At 40.8% G+C, this 27,545-nt stretch overlaps 1 protein-coding gene across 1 annotated transcript in view; it reads right to left on the bottom strand.

The window, feature by feature from the left end:
- Positions 1–27,545, bottom strand: part of asic4a (acid-sensing (proton-gated) ion channel family member 4a) — a gene marked incomplete at its 3' end in the record, with an annotated part of 157,878 nt that overhangs the window by 14,675 nt on the left and 115,658 nt on the right. Inside the window, exons 2-4 of the mRNA XM_080412252.1 lie at positions 3,999–4,143; positions 2,886–3,013; positions 1,697–1,850 (exon numbers count right to left, since the gene is read on the bottom strand). Coding sequence (XP_080268378.1) covers positions 1,697–1,850; positions 2,886–3,013; positions 3,999–4,143 — 427 coding nt within the window. The remainder of the gene's footprint in view (positions 1–1,696; positions 1,851–2,885; positions 3,014–3,998; positions 4,144–27,545) is intronic.

The raw sequence follows: 27,545 nt of genomic DNA, 5'->3' as shown, positions 1-27,545 counted from the left end.
TTATTACAGCATCACACAAAAGTATCAAGCTCGAAACGCGGTGCGGTGCGAAGCGACGAGTTTCGAGCTTGTAGATCTGCTACTTTTGATGCTTTTCAATTGGAATCCTGAAAAGTAACAGTTTTGGACATAATATGAGGTTTCCACCCGACAGAGACGATATATTACTCCGTTCTAGGCACGGCACTTAATGTTGGCACGCACCGGCGCTAATTGTGTCAACATTTTAAACACAACAGTATTATTGTAATTAACCATTTAATCATTTCACAATTGACAAAACAAGAGCGAATGATGAGATTATAGTGAACGGAATGACATCGTCATCGTCATACCCGGCATTAGGGCTGTCACCATCATGAAATTGAGGTTGACTGATTAATTGTCATACAAATGAATAAATAAGTAAAATATAAATATTGCACAGGGCAGACATGACAAAGAACTTAAATACTATACAAAGAAATGATTGACATAGTTAATGTGGAAATAGAAGATCTACAAGCTCATAAGGCGTCACAACATCGCATTGTAGATCTGCTATTTGCGCAATTTTTTGTTTTTTTAACATGTTTGAAAATGTATGACCATTTCTCAGCGTGGAAAACGATTATGACGATGGTGCAAAAAATAACTGCGATGATCTCAAATAATCGTGATTAGGCGATTAAGGGAGCGACCGTGATCTGGTTAGAATAAATACAATTTAGAAGAAACAAACAAAATGTATTATTGTGTTAATTGTGTATGCTACAATATGTTTTGAATACGAATTGAATACATACAGTAGGACCACAATGGTAACAAGTCCCCAGGACTTTTTGGTGTAATCCTTTTATCTTAATGTCTCACTATACCACGTGCTGTTTTACATTTCTGACTAATAAAGTATTCAGGCGCTCGGGTGGCGCAGTGGTTTAGTCCCTGCCCACCACCATGGTGGTTGTGGGTTCGAATCCACCGTGGTGCATCTGGCTTTGTCGGGCGTCTATATGAACTAGGCCTGTCCCCGACTAAGGATTTGTTTAGTCGACTCTAATTGGCAACTAATTGCCAATAGTCGACTGGCAGTCGACTAAAAAAAATACATTTTATTTCAAAGGGCCAAGTCTACACAGTTTGTTTTGTCTCCAGCAGAGTTTCTAGTGTCTCTATCTCTCTCTGGAAGAGGTTGCACATGAACTCTGCAGCCGCACTGAGGCGCTCCAACACAAACAATACCAATACAAAGACGAGGAATAAGAAGAATAAAGTGGAAGTTACGTGTGGTTGCAGGTGTAGATTTTTTTTCCCGACTAGAGTCGACTAAGAGACACGCAGTCGACTCGGACCCCCCGCGACTAACCAGTCGACTGGTCGACTTAGTCGAGGTCAGGCCTAATATGAACACAATTGGCGTTCGGGGAGGGTGATATTGGTCATTGCACGTACTCCTACGGGCTGGGGCGGCACCTGTCAGCAGGGAGTGTTAGCCGGGACGAGTAGGCTTCCCGGTGGGGGCTCCTCACTGGCAGTGAGTCAGTAGGATACAACAGCAGTGACAACACAGAAAGGTGTGTGGGGAGGAACTAATTGGCATAACGACTAAATTGGGGAGAAAAACGGAGTAAAAAATAACTCAAATAAAAAATACATTTAAAAAAGAAATTAAGCGTCAATCAATCAACATGCAATAATTGCGACAAGGCCTTATTACCCGGCATGTGCACCATCCTGCAGCTGCACTCTCGGACCACCTGACGGGTCTCGCAGCTCAGGCGGCACGCACTGATGCTGTAGGTGTCGTAGCCTGGGATCATCTGCTCGTTGCTGGAGCGGCAGTTCCCCCAGGGCTGGGGCAGGTAGGTCAGCTACAAGCGCACACACACACACACACACACACACACACACACACACACACACACACACACACACACACACACACACACACACACACACACACACACACACACACACACACACACACACACACACACACACACACACACACACACACAATTGATTAGAGACCCCTCTGGTCTGTGTGTGCCGAGAGGGGAGGGGAACTCTCCCCCTCTCTGCAAGGTCATTTTTCAAGGCTTTAAAGAAAAAAGATACTTGGTCATCATTTTACATTTCTTTTAAAAAGATTAATGTTATATTATCATTAAATTCGTAGTGTTTTGCCAATAATTTGGGGGCCCACTCGCAATATCTTTACGGGCAAAACAGTGGTCCAGGGCAGTGGTGGAAATAGTACTATTTTTTTTTACTTAAGTAAAAGTATCAATACTGCAACGTAGAAATACTCTGTTACAAACAAAGTCCGGAATTCAAAATGTACTTGAGTAAAAGTATAAAAGTATTGGCATCAAAATGTACTTAAAGTACCAAAAGTACTTGGTTGTGCAGAATGTCCCGTTTCAAGTTTACAAGTGTATACAAATCTTTTGAAAATAGCAGCTCTACAAGCTCACAATGCGACGCATTGTGAGCTTGTAGAGCTGCTATTTTCAAATGGCCGAAATGTATATATAGGGCTGAAGTGGTTAATGTATGTTTTGTAATAATAATCAAAATCTACAAAGTAACTAGTAACTAAAGTTTTCAAATAATTGTAGTGGAGTAAAAGTACTATATTTGCCTCTGAGCTGTAGTGGAGTAGAAGTAAAAGTATTGGAAATTGGAGTAAAGTACAAATACCTCAACATTTTACTTAAGTACAGTACTTAAGTAAATTTACTTGGTTACTTTACACCACTGGTTCCCGGCCCACATGTTGAGAACCATTGGATTTGACCCCGCAGCCTGTGCCGACTAGAGGGGAGCCCCCCACCCCCCCTACAAGGTGAAACAGTGATCTAGAGGCTAGTGGGTTTGGTTGATGAGGAGGAAGGAGGACCTACCCTCTGCTCCTGACAGGAGACAAAGGTCTGAAATCCCGGGGAGACACCGAAGCCCAGCTGGTGGATGTACGGAGGCTCGTCCTGACTGTGGATCTGAACCCTGATGCCGGCCTCCAGGGACGTCTCGTCTTCCAGGATGAAACGGGGGGGGGGGGGGGGTTACAGGGGGGTTAGGGGGGGGGCACGGAGAGGGGGGAGAGACAACAACAAAGGGCGTTCAGCCAGCGCTCTCATCTGACAAGCCCTCAGAGAGGAGGTTGAAGCTAATTGCAGACAATGTTACCACAGTCACAGTCTGACAAACGCAAAATGGCAGGGACGGATGGATGAATGATAATGATCACAGGGAAATTATTATGAAAGCAACGGGCAACATAATGTCAGAGGTCATTATTTTTGTTGCAAAGGAATCAAAAGATAGACGTGTGGGTACGTGTGTGCATGTGTGTGCGTGTGTGTGCGTGTGTGTGCGCGCGTGTGTGTGTGTGTGTGTGTGTGTGTGTGTGTGTGTGTGTGTGTGTGTGTGTGTGTGTGTGTGTGTGTGTGTGTGTGTGCGCGTGCATGCGAACGGTATTCTACAGAATCATTTGTTGCTGTCGGGTGGAAATCTCTGTCCAAAACTGGTACTTTTCAGGATTCAGATTCAAAAGTAGCAAAGATAGCAGATCTACAAGCTCAAAACACGTCACAATGCAACACGCTTTGAGCTTGTAGGTTGGCTATTTTTGCTACTTTTGTGTAACAATGTAGTATGGCGAAGTAGGGCATTAATTTCCCAAAAAACATAAAACGTTTAAACATGGAGATATGAGGTTTTTGCCCGACAGCAACTATATGTATAATACATACGCAAGCACGCACACACATGCACACACACACACACACACACACACACGCACACACACACACGCACGCACACACAGTATAAAATGACTTTATATTGCGGGGGAGTATAGTGTTGTGATAAATGTCATCATGTACGTATGTGTTCCAGGGACGTGGGGGATGGATTGGAGGTATTGTTGGACTTAAACCTCCAGAGATGCAGCTCAGGGCTGTGTGACATTAGATAGGATTGTGTGGGGACAAAAATGGGTTTGTGTGAGGCTTTACTTGTCTCCCTCCAGATGGGCAGATACTCATCCTGCTGGATATCCAGCATGATCTCCAGGCCATTTCCCATGCCGCCCTGCTTGCTTTTCCTGGACGTGCTCTTGTTGCCGTTGAACGTGTAGCATTTCCCATAGCGGGTGTAGACCTGTGTGTGTGTGGGGAGAGAGAGAGAGAGAGAGAAAAAAAAGATTTCTATCAAGGGAGGGAAGAAGAAGGCACGTATACGTCGCCGCGATGAAAACATGACAATGTCCATCATCCCCGTGCCGTGATGGGGATCGTATATATATTCGCGCCCCGGCATGCAACGGCGAAATGAAGTTAGAGATACCAGAGCGGAAAATAAACAACACGCCACGGCTGAGCTGTGGTGGCTTGTTAAATGTAAAGCCCCCAGAGCTTCTTTTTTTTTCATTCAATATCTGTTCCACCAAACCATCCGAATGATCGCTAGATGGATTCTTTAAGGGGGGTGGGGGGGAGATTGCACAGTGATGGAAGAAGTTCTCATATGTTTTACTTAAATAAAAGTATCAATACTGGAATATAGAAATACTCAATGTAAAAGTAAAAAATATTGGCATCAAAATATACTAGTTAAAAAGTAAAAGTAATCATTGTGCAGAATGTCCCATTTCACAACTTTTCAAATGCATAAAATGTATACAAATCTCTTGAAAATAGCAGATCTACAAGCTCACAATGATTTTCAAATGGCCGAAATGTGTATAGGGCCGAAGAGGTTAATGTTTATTTTGCAATAATAATCAAAATCTAACTACATTTTTCAAATAATTGTAATAGAGTAAAAGTCCAATATTTGCCTCTGAGATGCACTGGAGTAGTTGTAAAAATATTGAAAATAGGAAATACAATACCTCCAAATTGTACTTAAGTACAGTACTCAAGTAAATGTACTTAGTGACTATCCACCACTGGAATTGCATGCATGCACACCAACAGCGGGGGTGTTTCCCCTCCTCGCTATCCCCTTTTACATCGCTTTGGATAGACACACAGTTTTATTGTCAGAAAGGAGAAAATGAATGAATGCCACATATGTATAAAACACCCACCACCACCAAAAAGCCCACTGCAAGCAACAAGCCACTCAATAGTCTGGCAGCGTATATAACACAGTCATATCAAAAGGCATGAGAGCATCTTTAATCTTCTTTTCAAAAAGAAAAAACACGAGGCAATGACAGAGGGGCACCTTTTCTAGTTTTTTTTTTAAATGAGCCATCACATCAGCACATATCAGAGCGGCCGCCTCTCAAGGAGACACATAATCTCTGTGTTTATGTCCCTGATCTGAACGGGGGAGGGAGGGGTGGATGGGGGGGGTGACAACAGTCTAATACATAAATTCAGCAATACCACCACCAGTAATGGAAGTATCGAAGCAGAGGAAATCATCATGTGGCAAGAGAGTTCAACTGGGCCACAGATGTGAAGAAATGACAGTGAAATGACAACGGAGTCAAAACGATTTGTCGGTGTGAATCCTTTAAAAAACGCTTGAACCCCTGCATGCCTATTCTGGGGGGGAAATTGCAGATCTACAAGCTCAAAACGCGTCGCATTGCGGAGCGTTTTGAACTTGGAGATTTCTTTTGGCCAAGATATTTGGTGTAGACAGAAAAAAGTGATGAAAGTGCAGTTTTATTGTAACTATTATTTATTGTAACTATTAAAAAGTACAGAATAATTTGTCACTGTCGGGTGGAAACCTCATATGTCCAAAACTGTAACCTTTCAAAATGTCAGATTCAAAAGTAGCAAAAATAGCTGATAGATAGATGGAATATAATAGATTAGCTATTTTTGAAAAAAAAAATGACAATATAGTATGACGTAGGGCATTAATTTACAAAAATATATATGGAGATTTTCGCCCCAAAACACGCTCACCAAGGGTCAAATCCAGCGATTAAACGTAACCTCAGTAAAGCTATGTTTAAACCTAACCTTATTCCTAAACGTAACCTCAGTAAAACTATGCCTAATCATAAACTTATTTCTAACCTTAACCTCAGTAAAACTATGCCTAATCATAAACTTATTTCTAACCTTAACCTCAGTAAAACTATGCCTAATCATAAACTTATTCCTATCCTTAACCTCGGTAAAACGAATACAAGAATACAAGAACCGCTGGGGGACGAGCAGTCCGCAGAAAGAAATGGTGGCTCGTGTGTTTTGGGGCGAGCCTACCGGTTACCAACGAGAGGCCCCAGCTTGTTCCTCCTAATGAGTACTGTGATGTCTAAATAAAGGGGACGGTAGGAGGGGGGAGGGGGGGGACGGGGGGACGGGACACAGAGCGAGCTCTCATTTGCGGAGCGCAGGTTTGCTGTGTGTTCTAATCTGATACAGTTGAGTTGCAGGATAAATCAAAGCTGCGGTTGTTGTGCCATCATCATCGAGCAACTGAACCAAACGGCCCCACACGGGCTATTCTGTGCAACAGCGGCCTGCTGTTTCACAATATCCACAACAGTAATTACGGACAGAAACAAGTGGGGTCTGCCCGCCCCGAGCCTTCATTGTTGTTTACCCAGGGAAGATGTATTTCTAGGAATGTACAATGGTGGACCTCGAGACCTTTGATCAGTGCTCGCGAGTGTGTGTGTGTGTGTGTGTGTGTCTCTCTCTGATTCCCTGACATGTTTGCTCCCCATAGTCACTGAATTTTCTTTGTTACATAATATAGAAAGCTCACAAGCTCACCGAGTTGTGAGCTTGTAGGTCTGCTATTTTCGGTACTTTTGCATAACACTCTAGTATCATTATGATGAAAGTAGCATTAATTTATGGAAAATACGTACACAAAATTGAATATGGAGAGATACAAGGTTTCTGCCTTGTATCCATCTTCCATTAAAATATACAGACATTCCTGTTTCAACGGCCATGTTCAAACTATGTAATAATGATGGTGATGTTTTTATTTTATTTATTAACACCTAATATACCAGATGTGGCTGTCGCTGATGAGAATAGAGCATCGCAGTTCCCGCCCACTTCCTGGTTCCACTTCGAAATACTCAATGCATTTTTCCCATTGACATTTCCAAAAATATTTATATCAATTAATTTAAGCCTAGAATCAAACCATCCAGGGTCCTGGTGAATCATGACCATAAAACATTTTTTTCTGTGATTTTTTTTACTTTATATTTAATTATATGATATACTATATTTAATAAATACCCTTTGTTTTGCCGTTTTCAAAAAAAAAATTCACAGAATCAAACGTTTTATGGTCATGATTCACCAGGACCCTGGATGGCTTGATTCTAGGCTTAAATTAATTGATATAAATATTTTTGGAAATGTCAATGGGAAAAATGCATTGAGTATTTTGCAGTGGAACCCGGAAGGGGCGGGAACTGCGATGCTCTATAGTATAGTCATCATTTGGGAAGTACAGTGTACTGTAGGGCTACATACCATAGGCCCTACCAAGGTTTTGATTTAATACGATGTGGTCTTACAGCTTGGATACAAGTGTAAACTGATTGCATTACTACTGTATTTAATCTAATTTATGTTTAAAAAAGCAGATCTACCAAATCTCTTATCTGGCCGATCAGCATTTTTTTTTAAATAATGATTTCTACTTTTTTATTTTATTTCTTGAAGGCTTTTGGAAAAAATGTCAACGTTTTGTTAATGTTCACCTACTATATAATTATGTAGGCCAAAATAGGGCCACCAGGTTGGATGTGATTAATAGGTATTGCCCACAGATTGTTTGTATGGGGTGTGTAGACGTCAAAAGCTGAGGTAATGGCAACATTCTACTCTGTACTGTATGTGCTATGACTGGCAGTGGCCACGTTAGGAGGGGGCGCTGTTTTCTGTATCCATAAATTAACTCTTACTACTGTAGATACATGCTCTTGATTTTCGACCAAGTGTGTGTGTGTGTGTGTGTGTGCATGCGTGCATGTAAGTGAATGCAACTACATCTATGATCATATTGTCGCTGTCAACTGGCAAACCTTGCATGTTCAAAACCGTTCCTTGTTTATTATTACTTTAAAACAGTGAAAATAGCCGATCTACAAGCTCGCGACGCGACACGTTGAACGATGAAGTAAGGCGTTAATTTACGAAAAAAACTAAAAAAAGTAATATGGAGATACAAGGTTTCTACCCGACAGCAACAATATTGAAGTTGAACTGATACTCCTGGACCTGTCTGCAGCGTTCGACACAGTGAACCATCAGATCCTCCTCTCCACCCTTGAGGTGATGGGTGTCTCAGGCTCTGCACTCTCCCTGTTTGTATCCTACCTGACGGGTTGCTCCTACCAGGTGATGCTGAGAGGGTCTGTGTCAGAACCACACAGGCTCACTACTGGGGTTCCCCAAGGCTCGGTTCTGGCTCTTCTTTTCTCGCTCTACACTACATCTCTTGGTGCTGTCATCCACTCCCATGGCTTTTCCTACCACTGCTATGCCAATGACACCCAGCTGATCCTCTCATTCCCCCCCTCTGACACAAGTGGAGGCACGCATTGCTGTTTGTCGCTCAAGCTCAACCTGGACAAGACCGAGCTGATGTTCCTCCCAGTGAAGGGCTGTCCGCACCGAGACATGGCCATCACCATTGATAATGCTGTGGTGACGTCAACTCGGACTGCGAATAATCTGGGTGTGACCCTGGACGATCAACTGTCGTTCTCGGCAAACATCGCATCAGTGACACGGTCTTGCAGATTCCTCCTCTACAACATCAGGAGGATTCGCCCCTTCCTCACGGAGAAGGCAGCCCAGGTGCTCATCTCCCGCCTGGACTACTGCAACTCCCTCCTTGCTGGTGCTCCGGCATCTGCCATCAGACCTCTGGATCTTGTTCAGAAAGCTGCGGCTCGTCTGGTGTTCAACCGCCCCAAGTTCTCCCACACAACTATCCTTCTCCGTTCTCTACACTGGCTCCCCGTAGCGGCTCGCATCCAGTTTAAAACCCTGGTGCTAGCCTATAGGGCAGTGAAAGGAACAGCTCCTTCTTACCTCCGGGCTATGGTCGATGCCTACACCCCTGCCCGACCACTTCGGTCTGCCACCTCGGGGCGACTGATTGACTCGTCACTCAAGGGTCCTTCTGGCCGATCCACACGGTCACAACTTTTTTCTGATCTGGCCCCACAGTGGTGGAATGAACTTCCCACCTCTTCAGGCAACACTACCCTTCCTCTTTGCCTGGCCTACTTGTTGTTAACTAGTTGTACGAACACTTGTTTTATTGTTGTATTGTTTTATTGGATCTTGTTTAGTCGATACACTTATTTGTTTTAGCTCTTGCTCATTTGATTTTGCTATTTTGTCTCATCTGTTTAAGAAAGTAGGTAGCTGATATATTGCACTTTTACCTTAGCGCTAGGTATACTCTTGGTTGCTTGTTTTTGCAGAAATTGCACTTAAGACTTCTGGTGATTAGTAGTTTTCGTTCCCTACCTGTGTTGAATGCACTTATTGTAAGACGCTTTGGATAAAAGCGTCTGCTAAATGACTAATGTAATGTAATGTAACTGTAGACAACGTCGAGTATTTGGCCAAGAGTCTCTCGTACTGCACTTTGAAGAGTAAAAGTATACGTCTGAGTAATACTGTTAACCACTTTAAATATTTTCACTGTGTACTTGATGAAGTAGTCGACACACAGATGTGTTTATGGAGCGTGAGTCGTCTGTTGCCGGTCTGTGCGTGTGTGAAAATTACAGTAATCATATTTAAGGCAAAATGTGTTGAAGCATTTAGAGCTCTGGCTCGAACAACGATCTCAGCCCAGTTCTGATAATGTAGCTGCACTGAGCCTATCGTCTCTGTCGGGTGGAAACCTCATATGTCCAAAACTGTTACTTTTCAGGATTCAAATTTAAAAACATCAAAAGTAGCAGATCTACAAGCTCAAAACGCGTCTCTTCGCGCCGTGTTTCGAGCTTGTAGATCTGCTACTTTTTATGTTTTTGTGTGACGCTGTAGTGTGATCAAGTAGGGCGTTAATTTACCAAAAAACTGAAAAAGTTAGAATATGGAGATAAGAGGTTTCTGCCCCGCCACCAACGTTATGACGAGAAAAAACTAACCACTTAAACCCTCGACACCAGCGGTTCTCAAAGTGGGGTCCCCTTCAAGGACCCCCAGTGGTCCTTGAAGGGGTTCCAGGAGCTCCCCAGGCAAATTGGTTGATACATCATCAAAAAAGCTCACAATGCGTCGCATCGCAGCTATTTTCAAACAGCCAAAGTTTAAATAGGGCTGTAGTGAAGTAGAAGTAAAAGTATAGAACATTTTAAATACTCCAGTAAAGTAAAAATACCTCAAAATTGTATTTAAGTTCAGTACTTGAGTAAATGTACTATACTTTACACCACTGCCAAATACATATATCAATGTGGGGGTCCTTGACATGAAAAAGTTAGAGAAGCACTGATCTATACTTAGTAAACTAAGCGGGGTCAGCTCTTGGTTTGCCCTTTTCTTCACTCTAGGGGTAGGCAACCTTTACTATCAAACAACAATCACTTTGGACCAGAAAATGCATTAAAAAAATCTGTCTGGAGTTGCACAATATATTAGTTTTATTTTTTCCGCTTGCTCTGGAAAGGTCTATCAATTTATTACTTTTTTTGTTGTTTGCTAACTTCTCGGCGCATATCAAGCATACCAGCAGCCCAGCAGCATTGATGTGACAGCAAACAAATATGTCCACGCATTATTAAATTCTGTATTTTCCCTTCAAGACTTTTATTTGTATGTATAGGCTACACTTTTCTTTTTGTCTTTTTTTTTTTTTTTTACAAGAAGAATGTAAGAATAAGTTTATGCCTACAGCAATAATAAATGAAAATTAAGGATTATTAATTTCCATTATTCTTTTGCCAAAGCAATAGGGAGCCACTAAAAGCAATGGTTTACAAACGTTTTCATGTCACAGACCCCCAAATTAATATGTATTTGGCCACAGACCATTCAAAAAGAAATAGCAGATCTACAAGCTCACATGTCGCATGGTGATGCGTTGTGAGCTTGTAAATCAGCTATTTTTAAACAGCCTATGTATATTGGGTTAAAGTGGTGTAAACTGATTGTGATGATACACAACAACAATAATAATAATAATAATAATAATAATGACAATAACAATAATTTTGTTGGGGACCCCCTGCAACCCCATCAAGGGTCCCCGGACCCCACTTACCACTGCTTTAAATAGCAGATCTAAAAACACTAAGCTTGTAGATCTGCTATTTTTTCCGAATGCTCCCGAACCCAGAATAGGGATGCTATAGGGTTCAAAGTGGTGAAGTTACAGGATCAGTTTGCACGTTGGTATTTGCAGCGTGTTTGTGAGTCAACAGCAGCATCTTGTTTAGTCACCTTATTCAAGTCAGGTTAAAACCACTTGATCCATATTCTGGGGAAAAACGTTCACAGAAAATAGCCGATCGACAAGCTCACAACGCATCGCGTTGCATCACGTTGTGAGCTTGTCGATGTGAGCTTGTATATCAGCGAAGATATCGCTTCTGTCGGGTGGAAACCTCATTATGTCCAAAACAGTTACTTTTCAGGATTGATTCAAGATTCCTAAAAATAGCAAAAGTAGCAGATCTACAAGCTCAAGCTTATGGATCTGCTACTTTTGATACTTTTGTGTGACGCTGTAGTATGATCGAGTAGAGCGTTAATTTACGAAAAAACACAAAAAGTTAAAATATGGAGATAAGCGGTTTCCGCCCGGCAACAACAATATTTAATGTAGAGTGAAAACAGAAAAGGTACTAGTATAGAGCCCTGAGGGACTCATCAATGTACTGTCTGACAGTCAGGTTACTCAGAATGAGACATCTGACTTGCCTGGCTTGTTGCTCTAATCTCTTTTTGGTGGACTGTGGGTTGCAGCTATGGGAGGTAAGCTGCACCTATCATCGATTCCCACCCTCTCCCTTCATTGACACACTTAAGCCCTCTGCAGACAAACCTATCTGATCCGCCAGGCTAACGGAGGAGGAGGTGGAGGAGTATTCAACTTTGTTAAACAATCACAACACCCCCCCCCCCTCCTCCCCCCTCAACCCAGTTTCCTGCCTGCCAGTGTTGCCAGATTATGCGAGAGAAATAAGCAACCTATGAAAGGTCTATGAAAAGCCCAAAAGAAGCGACTTTATAGCCTGATCTATAAGCTCACAATGTGTCGCGATGCAACACGTTGTGAGCTTGTAGATCTGCTACCTTTAAAAAAAGAAAAATGGTCATTTTGGAATATTTTTGAAACATTAAAATTGTTAAAATTTTTAACAACACAAATCTTGTATGAGGGTACCTGGCACAGATGGGGGGTCTGCAGACAAATACATATACATCTGGGGGTCCTTAACATGAAAATGTTTAAGAACATCTGGTTTAAACAACATTAGGAAGCAAACCCAAATAAGCAACTACACTTTAGAAACAAGCCCCAAAAAAAAACCGCAACTACCAATATTTACAAGAAAAGCAAGCCTTATCGTCGCTTATAATAAGCAGACATGACAACACTGCTGCCTGCTTGGCATGCCTGTATTCTGAACTAAAAAACTTTGGGGCTCTGTCTTGAGAGGACGCCAAGGTGTTCTCAAATGATATCCTGCGAGACCCCGGTCGAAGATTCCCCATCATCTTCGCCCAGGAAAATGGTTGTTGGCAGCGTGCTCCTCTTCATCTTTCAGTCTCATAGCCTCTCTGCACCACCAACCCCCTCCAACCCCCACAATCTCTCTCTCTGAAAGGGCTGCATCTGCGACGTGATTGATGGAGCATTTTTCTCTTATTACATCTTGCACCAAATTTAGCAAAAAAAGGTAACAGGGCTGACTTTGGCAATTCCCGAGCAGCGGGGAACTTGGCACCGCCGTTTGACTATCTAAACAGCAACAGCATGGCAGTTACAAACCAAGTGAATGGAGGAGGTATTGTATTCCTATAGGAGTAACTTGAGAGCTATTCAAGAGTTAATTACTTTGGCGCTTTAGTTTAGCGGTGCTCTTTTGGGGGGGGGGGGTATAATTTCAAGTTACAGGAACAAAGTTAGAGCACTGCAGACTCTTCTATGATAATTAATAAATACACTAAAATGGACTTTACTACTCAGCATCTTTTTACTGGTTCCAAGGGCATTGTGACTATAAAAGAAGTGGGTAAGATCTAAACAGAGACCATCACAGCACCACTGGGGCATTAACATCAATCTTTCATCCATAACCACTGACACACTTTGGAAAAATGCCTAACTGCGGCTCATTTGCATCTGTCTCACCTATTATAATTTAATTGGGTTTAATCGCAAGCCTTTAAGAGTCTTTTGGTGGCGTGTGTGTACGTGTGGGTTTTTCCTCCGCTGCCAAGTACTTTGTTTCCCCTCTCTCCATTTTAAATACATTTTGAGACCTAGGCACATTGCCATGATTCATAACCCCTGAAACACTGTCTATGATATGATATCCATTTGACACTCCCCTGCCACTTTAGCTGTCCTTTTAACCACTTTCAAGCTGACATCCCCAAAAAATGGAAATTAAAAAAATATAGCAAACAATTGTAGATCTATAAGCTCAACGCGCCACGTCACTGTTTGTTTGAGGCTTATAGATCGGCTATTTTCGCTATTCGTATCGAGTATATGGGTGGTTAACCACTTGAATAACATAACATATATAATCCGGAGGACACATTCGCCCGTGGGACCGCGTGTTTTGCCAGGTAGCGCCAGGTAGCGCCAGGTTGTAAGCTTGTAGATCAGTTTTTGTTTTTTTAAAGAGCGGACCAAGTACAGAGCCGGCTCAGGTCAAGTTTATAGGGTTCAATAACTCAGTAGTCCCCAAATTATTTTGGGGCGGTCCCCAGATGGTTTGCTTAATGTGTAACGTTGTTTTTTCACTCAACAGTAAACAAACTACAAACTGTATAAGTGTACTATTTAAACATTTCTAAAGTTACAATTTAATGACTTTTAAGACATTTTTTATACCAAATTGGCCAAATTGTCAAATATTACGTAAGAAAGAGGCAAAGAGGTTCACAACGCAACCTTGCAGATCGGCTATTTTCACAATATTTATCAGTGGAACCAAGTCAAACTAAATGTAATGCCTCACAACAATTCCAAGTGCTTGTCTGGGTGTGGGGTCCCCAGTTCAAAAAATATTTATTTCGGGGGGTCCCCAGTTCAAATCTGATTATTTGGGGGGTCACGACCTGAAAAGGTTGAGAACCACTGCGGTATAGAGAACATGCATTCGCAGAGTGCATCATGAGTAAGCAAAGCACGAGTAGCCGGGAGGATTATAGTTCATTTAAAGAGGGCGGCAGCACATTCCGCCCTCTACTGATTGGCAGCTCAGAGCCATTATAAGGCCGTCTTATGCAGGTTTAAGGTTGAGACAGGATGTTCCATGATTTAATGGCTTCATTACAGCCCTCCGGCACAGAGCGCTGATTGAGTGATTGAATATTTACATGAGATTTCAGAACCTCTCTCTCTCTCTCTCTCTCTCTCTCTCTCCAGGGCATATGTGACAGCTCTGCCACGTGAAAGGCACAGGCTGCCGGGCCAGATTTACTGTGCTTAGTGCTTTGCATCCCATATCATGCATCATGGTGATACAATGAAGTGATGTAAGGACGTTAATGTCAATGTGTGCAGCGCTGCTTTGCTCAGAGATGACACATGACATCCTTAATGTCACTGTCGGGACAGAAACCTTGTATCTTCTTATTTCATCTTTTTATGTTTTTTTCCAGAACTCAATGCCCAAATGTTATACTTCATCGTATGGTCAAACCAAAAGTAGCCGATCGACACGCTCACAACGCGTCGCCAGGGGCGGATTAACCCTTTGTGGAGCCCGGTGCTACGATCCGTTTCGGGGGGGGAATTTACGCTTTGACCGTTTTAGAGCTCCTTCAGTAGCATTTGCTTCTAAATTTTGGCGCCCTTCGGCGATAGTTGGGTATTTTTTCACTTTCTCCCAGCCGTTTGGTGCCCCCCCAAGGTTGGTGTCCTGTGCTGCAGCACCTAAAGCCCTTCCATTAAGCCGGCACTGTGCTGTGTTGTTTGTTGGCCGATGTTTTTGAAAACAAATAGGGACGTCATGTTTAAAGTGGTTAAGTCTGTCTGTGGTTTATAAATATTGAACCAAAGAAAAGTATTAGCAGTTATATGGTAACTAGTGAATCCATTGGAACACAGGTTTCCACTTAATGTGACATCTGCCATTAGAACACTGGAGTCCTAATAATTATAAGACAATATAAAATACAAACCATGACATCATTGTAGACCCCTGTCATCACCCCCACCTTGAAATGTCAGGGTCACAGAGATGTCCTTTATTTTCTAATTCTCCGAGGTCGCAACATTAGTTTCAGAGTCAGAGAAGGAAAAAGACTCAACGACTTCATAAGAAAGAAAGAAAGAAAGAAAGAAAGAAAGAAAGAAAGAAAGAAAAAAAGAAAAAAAGAAAAAAAGAAAGAAAGAAAGAAAGAAATATTAGTTTCAGAGTCAGAGAAGGAAAAAGACTCAACGACTTCATATGAAAGAAAGAAAGAAAGAAAGAAAGAAAGAAAGAAAATAAGTAATTTTTTGGGTGAACTGCTCCTTTAACTCAGGGGTTTCCCAAGCTTTCCAGCTGGAAACACACATACATTTGGTGTCTCCCGTCTGATCGAAACAAAAGCCCTATTTTAAAATAGTGGAAATAGTGTGACGTGTTGTGATCTTGTAGATCTGCTATTTTAAATATTGTATTTCCTTCAAATCTTTTGAAATAATAACTATTTATATATTTTTTTATAGGCCTATGAAACATTAAAACCGTGATATTTACTCGTGACCCATAAAGATGGAATCCCGAACCATTGTTTGGGAAACACTGCTTTAGCTGCTTTAATTCACCAATAACCCCCCAATCAAACTGAAGTTCAGAGTCTTATCGGAGGCGACGTGGAGCAGATGAGGTTTGTCATGGGTCAGCTGCTTCCAGCTCTCTCCACATACTGGAGTATAGGGCTCTCACACCCTCTCCCTCCCCTCAGATAATCGTCACTGTCGGGCAGAAACCTCTTATCTCCACATTCTAACTTTTTGTGTTTTCTCGTAAATTAACGCCCTACTTGATCATACGTCACACAAAAAGCATCAAAAGTAGCAGATCCAAGCTCGAAACGCGGTGCGAAGTGACACGTTTTGAGCTTGTCCATCTGCTACTTTTGCTATTTTTGAATTCTGAAAAGTAACAGTTTAGGACTTATGAGGTTCCCCCGTCGGAGACAAAATGGACACAAAAAAAGAACTTAACTACTTTCACAATCACTTTAAAAAAAAATCAAACGTATAGCCAAAATAGCCGTTCTACAGATTGCTGTAAAGATGGACACACACACACACACATCTGTGTAGATCGGCTATTTTTGCTACTTTTGTGTAACACTCTTGTACGACGAAGCATTCAAGAATAGCAGATCCACAAGCTCACAGCATGCCATGAGCTTGTACATCTGCTACCGCTATTTGAAAAACTTTGAAAAATATCGAACATTTAATTACTTTTTTCTTCTCTTCTGGGGGTCCCTGGCACAAAACATTTTCAGATGGGGATCAATGGCGAAATGCATATCAATTTGGGGGTCCTTGACATGAAAAAGTTTGTGAACCAGTGATTTAAAAAAGAAAAGAAAAACACATGCAAAGTTGAAACATACACGATTTGTGCCTGACAGCAGCGATATGTTAAAAGGATAACAGCCTGGATAAACAGTGCAGAGAGTCAGACACACACACACACACACACAGCGAGCAGACAGTCAGACACACACAACGTGGCAGATCACAATGTGAGGCACGAGGCGAGTCGTGCACCATTAAGCTCCAGTTTCATTGGCTCTAAACTGTGCACCTGGGACGCATGCTCCTCTGAAATGACGCTGAACACATTACATTTATTGCCAACTAATTCCTAACTTCATTAAACAACTGACTGGGCTGTATCTCCCCCCCCCTAAAAAAAGATTCAGTGCAGAACTGTAAATACAGTTTTGCAATCAACTGGTCCATGACCTGTTTACCTCACTCTTTTGTAAAAGGTTGTGGAGGCGGTTATTATAACTTATGGAATATAAGAACATGATATATCTAGATGCTTATTTATATTTATTAATATCAAGGTTATCTTTTAGATCACTTTTGCTACCAAATTGTCACAGAAATTACAGTGATTCATGATTATTTTTATTCTGTATTTACTGAGGTTAGTAGCTGAGAAGTGCTCATTTTAAGCAATGCCACGCACGCACGCACATGCACACGCACACACACACACACACACACACACACACACACCTGCTTTTTCTTTTTTATCCTGAAAAGTAACAGTTTTGGACATAATGTGGTACTTTTTCCACCACTGACAGTGAGCTTGAGCTATATTTTCATAACCTCGGATCAGACGTGCCCTTGACGTTGAGGAGAAACTTCCTATATAGGAAAGCATCATGTGGTCTCCTGAGTCCTGATCCCCATTTGGCAGCTCCTGGGTCCACATGCCAAACATCTGGGACAAGTGGCACCCATCCAGACACTGCATGGGCTAATAGCCCACCATACTGTATATCGTCTCTGTCGTGTGGAAACCCCATATGTCCAAAACTGTTACTTTTCAGGATTCAAATTCAAAAATAGCTCGATTTCGAGCTTGTGGATCTAATACTTTTGATGCTTTTGTGTGTCGTTGTAGTATGATCAAGTAGGCTGTTAATTTACGAAAAAATACAGAAAGTTAGAATATGGAGATAAGAGGTTTCAGCTCGACAACAACAATATCTGGCGCCTCTCTCTCTCTCTCTCTCTCTCTCTCTCTCTCTCTCTCTCTCTCTCTCTCTCTCTCTCTCTCTCTCCTCTCTCTCTCTCTCTCTCTCTCTCTCTCTCATCAGTCTCTCTCTCTCTCTCTCTCTCTCTCTCTCTCTCTCTCTCTCTCTCTCTCTCTCTCTCTCTCTCTCTCTCTGACAGCGATCACGCAGCGCTCTGCTCCACTCACCCCTAAAGGACGACTTCACCCATTTTCAACATATCTTCATATATTTGGTCCTCACTAATGCTCATGATAAAATGGTACCATTTTCTTCTACTCGGTCTGTGTCTCATAGGAGGCTGTGGACATTTCAGAAACCCGCCTACCAGTGACATCATCGTTAGGCAGGTTTCTTTTTTTTTAACATTTCAATTTGTTGGCAATCAAACGAATCAATTCAATCGATAAAGAATATTTATAATCAATAATTTAATACAGTAATCGATTAATATTCTATCCCAATATTTTTGCATGTCATTACGTAGGTGAGACGTTTCAAAAATCTAAACAATTCAAAAATTGTGAAAATAGCTGATCTACAAGCTCACAACGTGTTTCAAATAGTAGATGTAGGCTATGTAGGGTTAAAGTGCTTAAACTGAACTTTGGTAGGCCTACTATATTAACTCATTTAGCTGGGGACCCCCTGGAACCCCCTCAAGGACCCCCAGGGGTCCCGGGAACCTGAGATCCGCTGGTATAAATAAAGAGCTTGGCCAGGGAACTAATCTTTTTGTCTTTTGGGCGCGATTGATTTTTAAAGAGGAGAGAGAGAGAGTCGCTAAGGAAATGAAACTGTGTTAAGGCCTTAGTCATGCGAGCCGCTGTTGTGCAAGTATAAAGTAAGGCTTAAGTGGTTAATCAATTCGTTATAGGTTAAAAGGTTATAGATATAATAATCCCTAAGAAAATAATGTATACTTGCAACCCTAACACTCTTTATTGGAGCCAGTCAATCAGAGCATCAGTGGTCAGGGATTCAATCACAGAGCGCTGTGTCTGGTTAATTTAGTTGCTGTCGGGCAGATACCTCTTATCTCCATATTTTAACACTTTTTGTGTTCTTTTGTAAATTAATGCCCTACTTGATCATACTACAGCGTCACACAAAAGCATGAAAAGTAGCAGATCTGCAAAGCTCAAAACGTGGTGCGAAGCGACACGTTTCGAGCTTGTAGATCTGCTACTTTTGAATCCTGAAAAGTAACCAGTTTTGGACATATAAGGTTTCCACCCAACAGAGATGATTTGTTAGCTCCCAGGACTATAAACTAAAGTCAGAGGAGAGACAACCACCACCACTGCAAGATAAATGAGAGCAGGTGTCTGTTGGTTAAAAGAAAGTGTGGGTGTGAAAGAAACTCTTGGGTTCTATAGTTTAAGCTCCCTGCTTAACCTACTGTAATGAGCTGAGGCAAATTCTGCCTCCAATCTAGAGTTCTCTAACCTGTGCTAAAATGGTAAAAGCAGGCTTGTTTACTTGGATGATTTATGTAGCCGGAGGGAAGCATGGCGTCCCCATGGTCATGAATGTTGCACAGTTGTCAGATAAATATGATTGCATTGGCTGCTCTCTCCAAAGCAGGTTTAGGGTTTATCTTTATTATGTGGCACCTATTGCACCACCTGGTGAATCAAACAAGGTTTGCATGATTATGCCACCGGTTCCCAAACTTTTTCAAGTCAAGGACCCCCAATTTGATATGTATTTCCCACGGACCCCCATCTGAAAATGTGTTGCGCCAGGGAGCCCCAGAAAGAAGATTTGTGTAAAAAGAAAAGAGAAAAAAAAGTCTAAATCATCCAAATTTTACAAATATTATTTTTTTTAATAGCCAACATATAAATGGATAACCACTGATAATATCAGTGGTTATGCAACCCTAACCCAATCAAATATTATATGCAACTAACCTGACCCTCTCAGTGCAGCCGTTTTCTGAGATTGGGTCGTGGCCAAAGTGGCTCTCTTTAGCGATTGGTTCATACTGGATTATCCAGATCCCAATTGGGCCGGGCCATCGGTTAGATTTTCAACGAGAAAACCCCGCCTTCTACAGCGTCGCCAGACCCTGGCCTGAATGTGAGGCTAGCGATTCAGGGTCTGGAGCCAGGCTAATATGCAACAGGACAATATTAGACCCCACTGGAGACAGTTTCTTAACCACTTGTTTTCAGCAAATAGTGATAATAGGTCATCTACAAGCTCACAACGCATCGTGTAACCGTTACACGATGCGTTGTGAGCTTGTAGATGACCTATTATCACTATCACTATGAGCTTGTTGATTTGCTATTTTCTTGTAGAGTTGCTATTTTCAATAATTATTTTTTACACATTTTGACAAATTGAACATTTTCTGGATATCAAACGCAGAGGCATGGATATATCCCCCACCCTAGAAATAACTGTGTTGTTGTTACTAGATAATGCGGTATATAGCAATTCACAAAAATGTTTGCAGTCATGACAAACAGCAGCAGTAGATTGCGTGTGTGTCTCAGTTTTTCGGATGACTTGACACAAAATGACAAGCCAGCGCGGGGCCTATATACTCATTTGTACCACTCTCATATATATACCCTCACTGGGGGAAAACAGCATATCTATACAGATGATTCATGTCACCAGATAGCAGATCGTTGCTGTCGAGCAGAAACCTCTTATCTCCATGTTTTAACTTTTTTCGTAAACAAACGCCCTACTTGATCACAGTGGTGGAAAAAGTACACACATTTTTTACTTAAGTAAAAGTATCAATACTGCAATACAGAAATACTCTGATAAAAGCACGGAAGTAGTAAAAAGCACGGAATTCAAAATGTACTTGAGTAAAAGTACAAAAGTATTGACATCAACATGTTCTTTAAGTACCAAAAGTAAAAGTACTCATTATGCAGAATGTCCAATTTTAAGTTTTCAAATGTAAAATGTAAAATGTAATGTAAAAATCGTTTGAAAATAGCAGATCTACAAGCTCACAATGCGTCGCGATGCGACGCATTGTGAACTTGTAGATCGGCTATTTTCAAATGGCCAAAATGTATATACTGTAGGGCTGAAGTGGTTAATGTATGTTTTGTAATCAAAATCAAAATCTACAAAGTAACAACTAAGGTTTTAAAATAATTGTAGTGGAGTAAAAGTACAATAATTGCCTCTGAGATGTAATGGAGTAGAAGTAAAAGTATTGGAAATTGGAAATACTCTAAAGTCAAATTAAAGTACAAATACCTCCAAATTTTACTTAATTACAGTACTTAAGTACATGTACAGTACTTAGTTACTTAACACCATGCACTGCTTGATCATACTACGGCATGACACAAAAGCATCAAAAGTAGCAGATCCGCAAGCTCGAAACGACGTGTTTTGAGCTTGTAGATCTGCTACTTTTGATATTTTTGAATTTGAATCCTGAAAAGTCACAGTTTTGGACATATGAGGTTTCCATCCGACAGAGACGAGGTAGTGCGTCTCTTCTCTGCTTAAGTTTTTTATCAAGTTTAAAGCACATTTTTCCAAACTGCTATATCATTTCCCCAGAGTTTCCTGGGAAGATAACCAAACAAACAAACAGAGGCAAGGTGTCTCAGTTATAATGCATTCCAAATCAGTGCTTCTCAAACTTTTTCATGTTTTTTATTTCAAAATTTGATCGGAGGATAAACCCCTTGAGATGCATCATCTCGTCTTCCAGGGGGTCCTCAGGCACAATGCACAAACAATGACAAAAAACAATCACACAACAATCAACAGTAACATCGACAAAACATACCCATGGCTCTCACACCATCCCACACCATTCTACATCTGATACACATGACATCTAAAGAACAAAAAAAAACTAAAAATGAAGAAATATAATAAAAATGATCTATCAATGTCAAGGAGGAAGCAAGGGGCTAGCATCTGGCTTGTAAATTGAGGCTATATAGGAAGTGTGACAGTTCATTTGAATGGCCTGTAGTCTTGTTTCTGCTGTTTCACCATGATATGTGTTTTGGTCAATTATGGTCCCGTTTAGTTAAAAATGTATGATTAAGTAGGGTATGTTTCTAGGGTTTCTACTGGTTCTACCGAGTGAAGACCCGCCCTCGCTGCGGTTTCAGCCAATAGCATAAATTTCCGGCTGCATTTCGGACCGGATATCAACAGGATATAGAAAGATGGGGGATTTGAAATCGCTGAAAAATAGCCTTCATGTACTTCATGTCATCTGTGGAAACCAATGGTGTGACACTGTCAATATTTTTTAAGAGACAAAGAGTCAAAGACAAGAGAGAGAGATTGTTTTGTGCCACTTTCGCTTTGGCAATGTAAACGTATGTTTTCGCATGCCAATAAAGCTCCATTGAATTGAATTGAATCGAGAGAGAGAGAGAGAGAGAGACACAGAGACAGAGAGAGATTGAGAGCTTAGGAAATGAAACCCTGTGTTAATGACAGAGGTACCTTTAATTAAAGCAGAATCTCTAAATGGCTGCATGGAGCAAAACAAAGTGGACAGTTAGACAAATGCCCTAGGCGGGGCTGTTGGTAGTTGCAGAGCCCAGCGCCCCCCCCCCCTCTCTCTCTCTCTCTCTCTCTCTGCCTCCTCTACCAAACAGAATAAATGATCACAACACCACTGAGCAAATATGAACTGAAGGCCGATCAGGAAACGCTGTGTGCATGCCTGATGATGATAAGGGCTATGTGGCCCCCCTCCTCCCCTCCCTATACTAGCCCTAATACACAGTCGCTATGATCAGTGGTGGAAGAAGATACTAAGATTTATTTTTTTACTCAAGTAAAAGTAGCAATACCACCATAAAAAAAAACACTGGGGAACATTAGCTAAAAATGTTTTAGCAGATTTACAAGCTTGTAGAGCGGCTATTTCAACCTGTCATGTCAGTCTAATCGTTAAAATCAATCAACCTGCTTCTTGATTTTTCTGTGTACTTAATGTGTAATACATTTTATTTTTTAAACACACTTTACATTTTTACAAATCTCAATTTGTCTTTTGCCTCGGGGGCAACCCTCTGGGGCATTTAGGTTCGCAAGTAAAAAGGTCTGTATTAAAAATGTTACTTGAGTAAAAGACAAAAAGTATTTGGAAATAGCTTTTTCAAAAATGGCAGATCGACAAGATAGGGCTTAAGAGGTTAATGTATGATTTGTAACAATCTAATTCTGCAAAGTAACTACTGGTAACTAAAGCTGTCACACAACTGTAATGGAGTAAAAACAAGTACAGTATTTGCCTCTTGAGGTGTAGTGTAGTAGAAAGTATTGACAAATGTACACTCTCGAGTAAAGTAAATGTACCTCAAACTTGTACGTAAGTACAGTACTCAGTTACTTTATACCACTGCGTTATGATTGTGCTCATGATCTAATCTCATCTGGGCCTCAGCCCCCAACTGTTGGAGTGGAAAGAACAACTGGAGATAGCGAACCTAAATGCCCCCGAGGCAAAAGCAACATGTCCATATGTCAGCTGTCTAAAGAATGCAGTGTACTAAAAAATGTAAGTGCGTTGCAAATAATATGCATTTACTTAACCCTTTAAGACCAGGAACGCATCTGTGTCATTTTAAGATTTCTTTGGCTATTCAATTTTTTAAAAATCTTGAAAATGTGTGCAAATCTTTGAATATATATATTTTTAACTCTGTTACAACATCTGGGGGTCCCTGGAACAACATACGTTTCTTAAAAAAAAAAAAAAAAGGATTTAGAAGACATTTGTAGAATCCCCAGAAGAGAAGATTTGAGTTACGCTTTAAAAAAATATATATTCAAAGATTTGCAAACATTTCCCCAAAAATAGCAGATATACGAGCTCAAAACTGTATATCTGCTATTTTTGAATAGCCAAAGAAATCAAGATCCAATTTATCCCCTGAGCAAGCAGGCAGGCTCTATTAGCTCAATGGTAAAACATATTCAGCACTTGCACAGGAAACCAGGTTCAAATCCGGGGTAGAAGAGGAAAGTTACGTAGTGCAGCTTTAAGGACACAGAAAAATCAAGAAAGCAGGTGGAATTGATTTTAAACGATTAGACGGACATGACAGGTTGACATTTTCTATATATTCGACAAAAATAGCCGCTCTACAAGCTCACAATGCATCACAACACGACGTGCCGTGAGCTTGTAAATCTGCTACTTTTAGCTAACGTTCCCCACATAATAGGCATGCTACAGTAGATGGCAACAAAACAAAAATACAATAAAGCCCTGCGAACAAAGGTTCATCTCCATTACAAGTGAAGACTGATTAGAGACATGCCTCCCTGCTGTGATATTAACTCATTATCTCCATTCTGACTGTGCTGTAGTAGCTGCTAATCACATTAGTAATACAGCATCTTTATGTACCAATTGTGGTCACGTTATCACTGCAAAGGCTGTGGTGTACGTCAGTGGTGGACAGTAATGAAGTACATTTACTTGAGTACTGTACTTAAAGGTAGGGTAAGTGATTTTCTTTGGTTAAGATAAGTGTTAAATAGCTCTATATTCTGATGGTGCTCATTGATATAGAGTGTACGTTTGTTCAGTAACAGGAGTCTGCATGTCTCTCCAGCTCTTCATTAAACAGAAAATGCATTTTCAGGTCGGTACACCAATTTTAGCCAATCAGGATAGAGACCTCAAGTGAAATTGGAAGTGATGACACAAAGAAATGAGCAGACAAAATTTTAACTGGAACACTATAAAAAAGAAATAAGCTGATAAATGGGTACACTTTCCTGATTGGATGAAATGTTGTCACCTACCTGAAAATGTATTTTCTGTTTATTAAAGAGCTGGAGAGACAGCGAGACTCCTGTGATCAAACAAACACTCTATAGCAATGATTACTATCAGAATATAGTGCTCACACGCACCGTGCACGTACGTGCGTAAGCACAAGCACAAGCACAAGCACAAGCACAAGCACAAGCACAAGCACACGCTCACTCACACACACAGAACACTTGAGGTTTTTGTGAGTCATGCCAGTGAGCGAGAGAGCCTTTCCATCCGGTACTTTGGGCTGGTATTCACAAAAACAAAAACAAATGTCCTTCTTTTTCTCTTCCAAGGACAACTCTCTGTTCCATTAGGCGGAAAAGGTAAGCATAGCGTCGCTGTCAGGCAGAAACCTCCTATCTCCATATTCCAACTTTTTTCATACATGTTTTTTTCATAAATGTATCAATTAATTACATTAATTAAATCAAGTGCCTGTAGGTTATATGAATATTGAACCAATTAAAATGTATTAACAAGAGCTCGTGACTAAATAATAACTACATCGGATCCATTGGAACATATCCATTTCCTGAAAAGTAAGGGTTTCGGACATACAAGGTTTCCGTCGGACAGTGACGATAGAGAAGAGGACAACATGAAACGAAGGACACTATCAGGAACACACAGGAAGGAAGCGTTGCTTCTCTTTTGTTGTTTCATGGTTAAAGTGAGATAAGCATGGAACAAAACTTTTCTGAGTGTTTTTCCTGGCCAAAGCGTGGGTGCTTAGAAAAGCACTATACTGTATCAATTTGAGATAGTATTATTATTATTATTAAAGCATGTTTATGTAACACCTTTTAATAAGAAGGCAATTCAAAGTGCTTTACACCAAACAAAAATAAATAAAAGCCACTTACAAAAAAAAAGAGAATGGGAAATAAGAATAAGCGCTTAGCAAAACAGAAAAATAAGAGAATCAAATTAGAGTGCAGAAACAAAAAACCTCTTTAAAAGCCGCCGGCAAAAGTGTTCGTACTATATGGTTGACTGTCGGGCAGAAACCTTGTATCTCCACATTTCAACGTAAAAATGTATGCCCTATACTTCATCATACAAGAGCGTTGCATAAAAGTGGTGAAAATAGCAGATCTACAAGCTCACAAGGGCATTGCGATGCGACACCTTGTGAGCTAGATCGGCGAAGGAGCGGTTTTGGATATACAAGGTTTCCACCCGACGGCAACGATATCATCTTGTTTTTATATCTTGTTTTATCTTTGTTTATCTTATCTTGTATCTTGTTAAAAACTGAGAAGTATAAAGAGAGAATGAAGAGAGTTGAGCGATGAGGTGAGAAGCAGTGGTAGGACTGTAAATAAAGCATAATGCTTTTGTATTGATATCTGTGATCATACTTGATTTATGGAGCGTTTCAAATGGAATGGTTTAAATGGCCCACCATGTTTTCTGATCAAATGAAAACGTTCTGACATAAATATATTAAAGCTGCACTATGTAACTTTCCTCTTCTACCCTGGATTTGAACCTGGTTTCCTACGTAAGTGCTGATTTTTTTTTAACCTTTGAGATAATAGAGCCGGCCTGCTTGCTAAGGGGATAAAATACAACCACCCTAATTGTATAAGTTATATTGTATTAACATACTCTACTATACAGATTGGACAAAATTACATTTTATTCATAAAGAAAGTTACATAGTGCCACTTTAAGCATTTACTTGTGTTCGTTCTTGCACTATGACTGTTTTTTTTATCAATTGTTTTTGATATGTTTTGTTTTCTCCCCAATGTATTATGCCAATCCCTAAGTCTTTGTAAAAAATACATAATACATCCACAGTTGGAGTCTTTGGGGAGGTTCCAATGGGTCCCCAGCAAAATGAGGAACAGTTGAAACACTTAAGCCCCATCTTATTTTTTCCATCTATTCGAAAATTGCGTTGTGAGCTTGTAGATGTGCTATTTTCGAGAGAAAAAAATTATGACAAATGTTACAATCGTCTCTTATGGGGGATCCCTGGCACAAATTCATTTCAAATACATACATTTGGGGGTTCTTGACATGAAAATAAAGTGACAGGCCGCGACCCGCCCAAAATCATCATATTTGAACTGGGGAACCCCCACCCTGACAAGCACTTGGACTTGTAGGTCCCTTATTGGTATTACATTTAGTTGGACTCTGTTCCACAGATAAATATTGTGAAAATAGCCGAACTACAAGCTCACTCGCAGTGCGAGGCGTTGTGAGCTTGTAGATCAGCTATTTTTCACAATGTTTGCCTCTTTCTTATGTAATATTTGACAATTTGGTGTTAAAAAGGTCTTAAAAGCCATTCAATTGCCACTTCAGAAATGTGCAGACACCCTGTGTAATGTGTGTACACTCATTGTTTACTGAGTGAGAAAACAATGTTGCACATTAAGCTAATCATCTGGGGACCCCCCCAAAATAATTGGAACCACTGGTCCAGAGCAGAGAGGTGAGTGGATGATCAATATAAACCCAGAGGTAAGAGCAGAGTGCACTGATGGATTCATTGAATAAAACCAGCCATCTATGATCATCCTCTGCCTGCCTTAAGGGTCCAAGTAACAAGTAGATTTACTTGAGTATTGTACTTAACTTGAGAGGTTAGTGTGCTGCTCACGGGCACACTTCTCATGTTTGTGTTGCCAGCAGAAAGATTGCCTTCATGTTTAGGGTGCTTTCAATCAGGGCACACCAAATATGTTGTATGCTCCAGTGGTGGAAATAGTAAAACATATTTTTACTTGAGTAAAAGTATCAATACTGCAATGTAGAAATACTCTGTGCAGAATGTCCCGTTTCACAAAGTATTATTATGTATAAAATGTATTCCAATATTTTGAAGCTTGTAGATCTGC

The sequence above is a fragment of the Gymnoscopelus braueri genome (genome assembly GCF_963280865.1).
Source record: "Gymnoscopelus braueri genome assembly, chromosome: 18".
Lineage (NCBI taxonomy): Eukaryota > Metazoa > Chordata > Actinopteri > Myctophiformes > Myctophidae > Gymnoscopelus > Gymnoscopelus braueri.
Note: the sequence above shows the minus strand (reverse complement) of the source record. Positions and strands in the feature narration are given on the sequence as shown.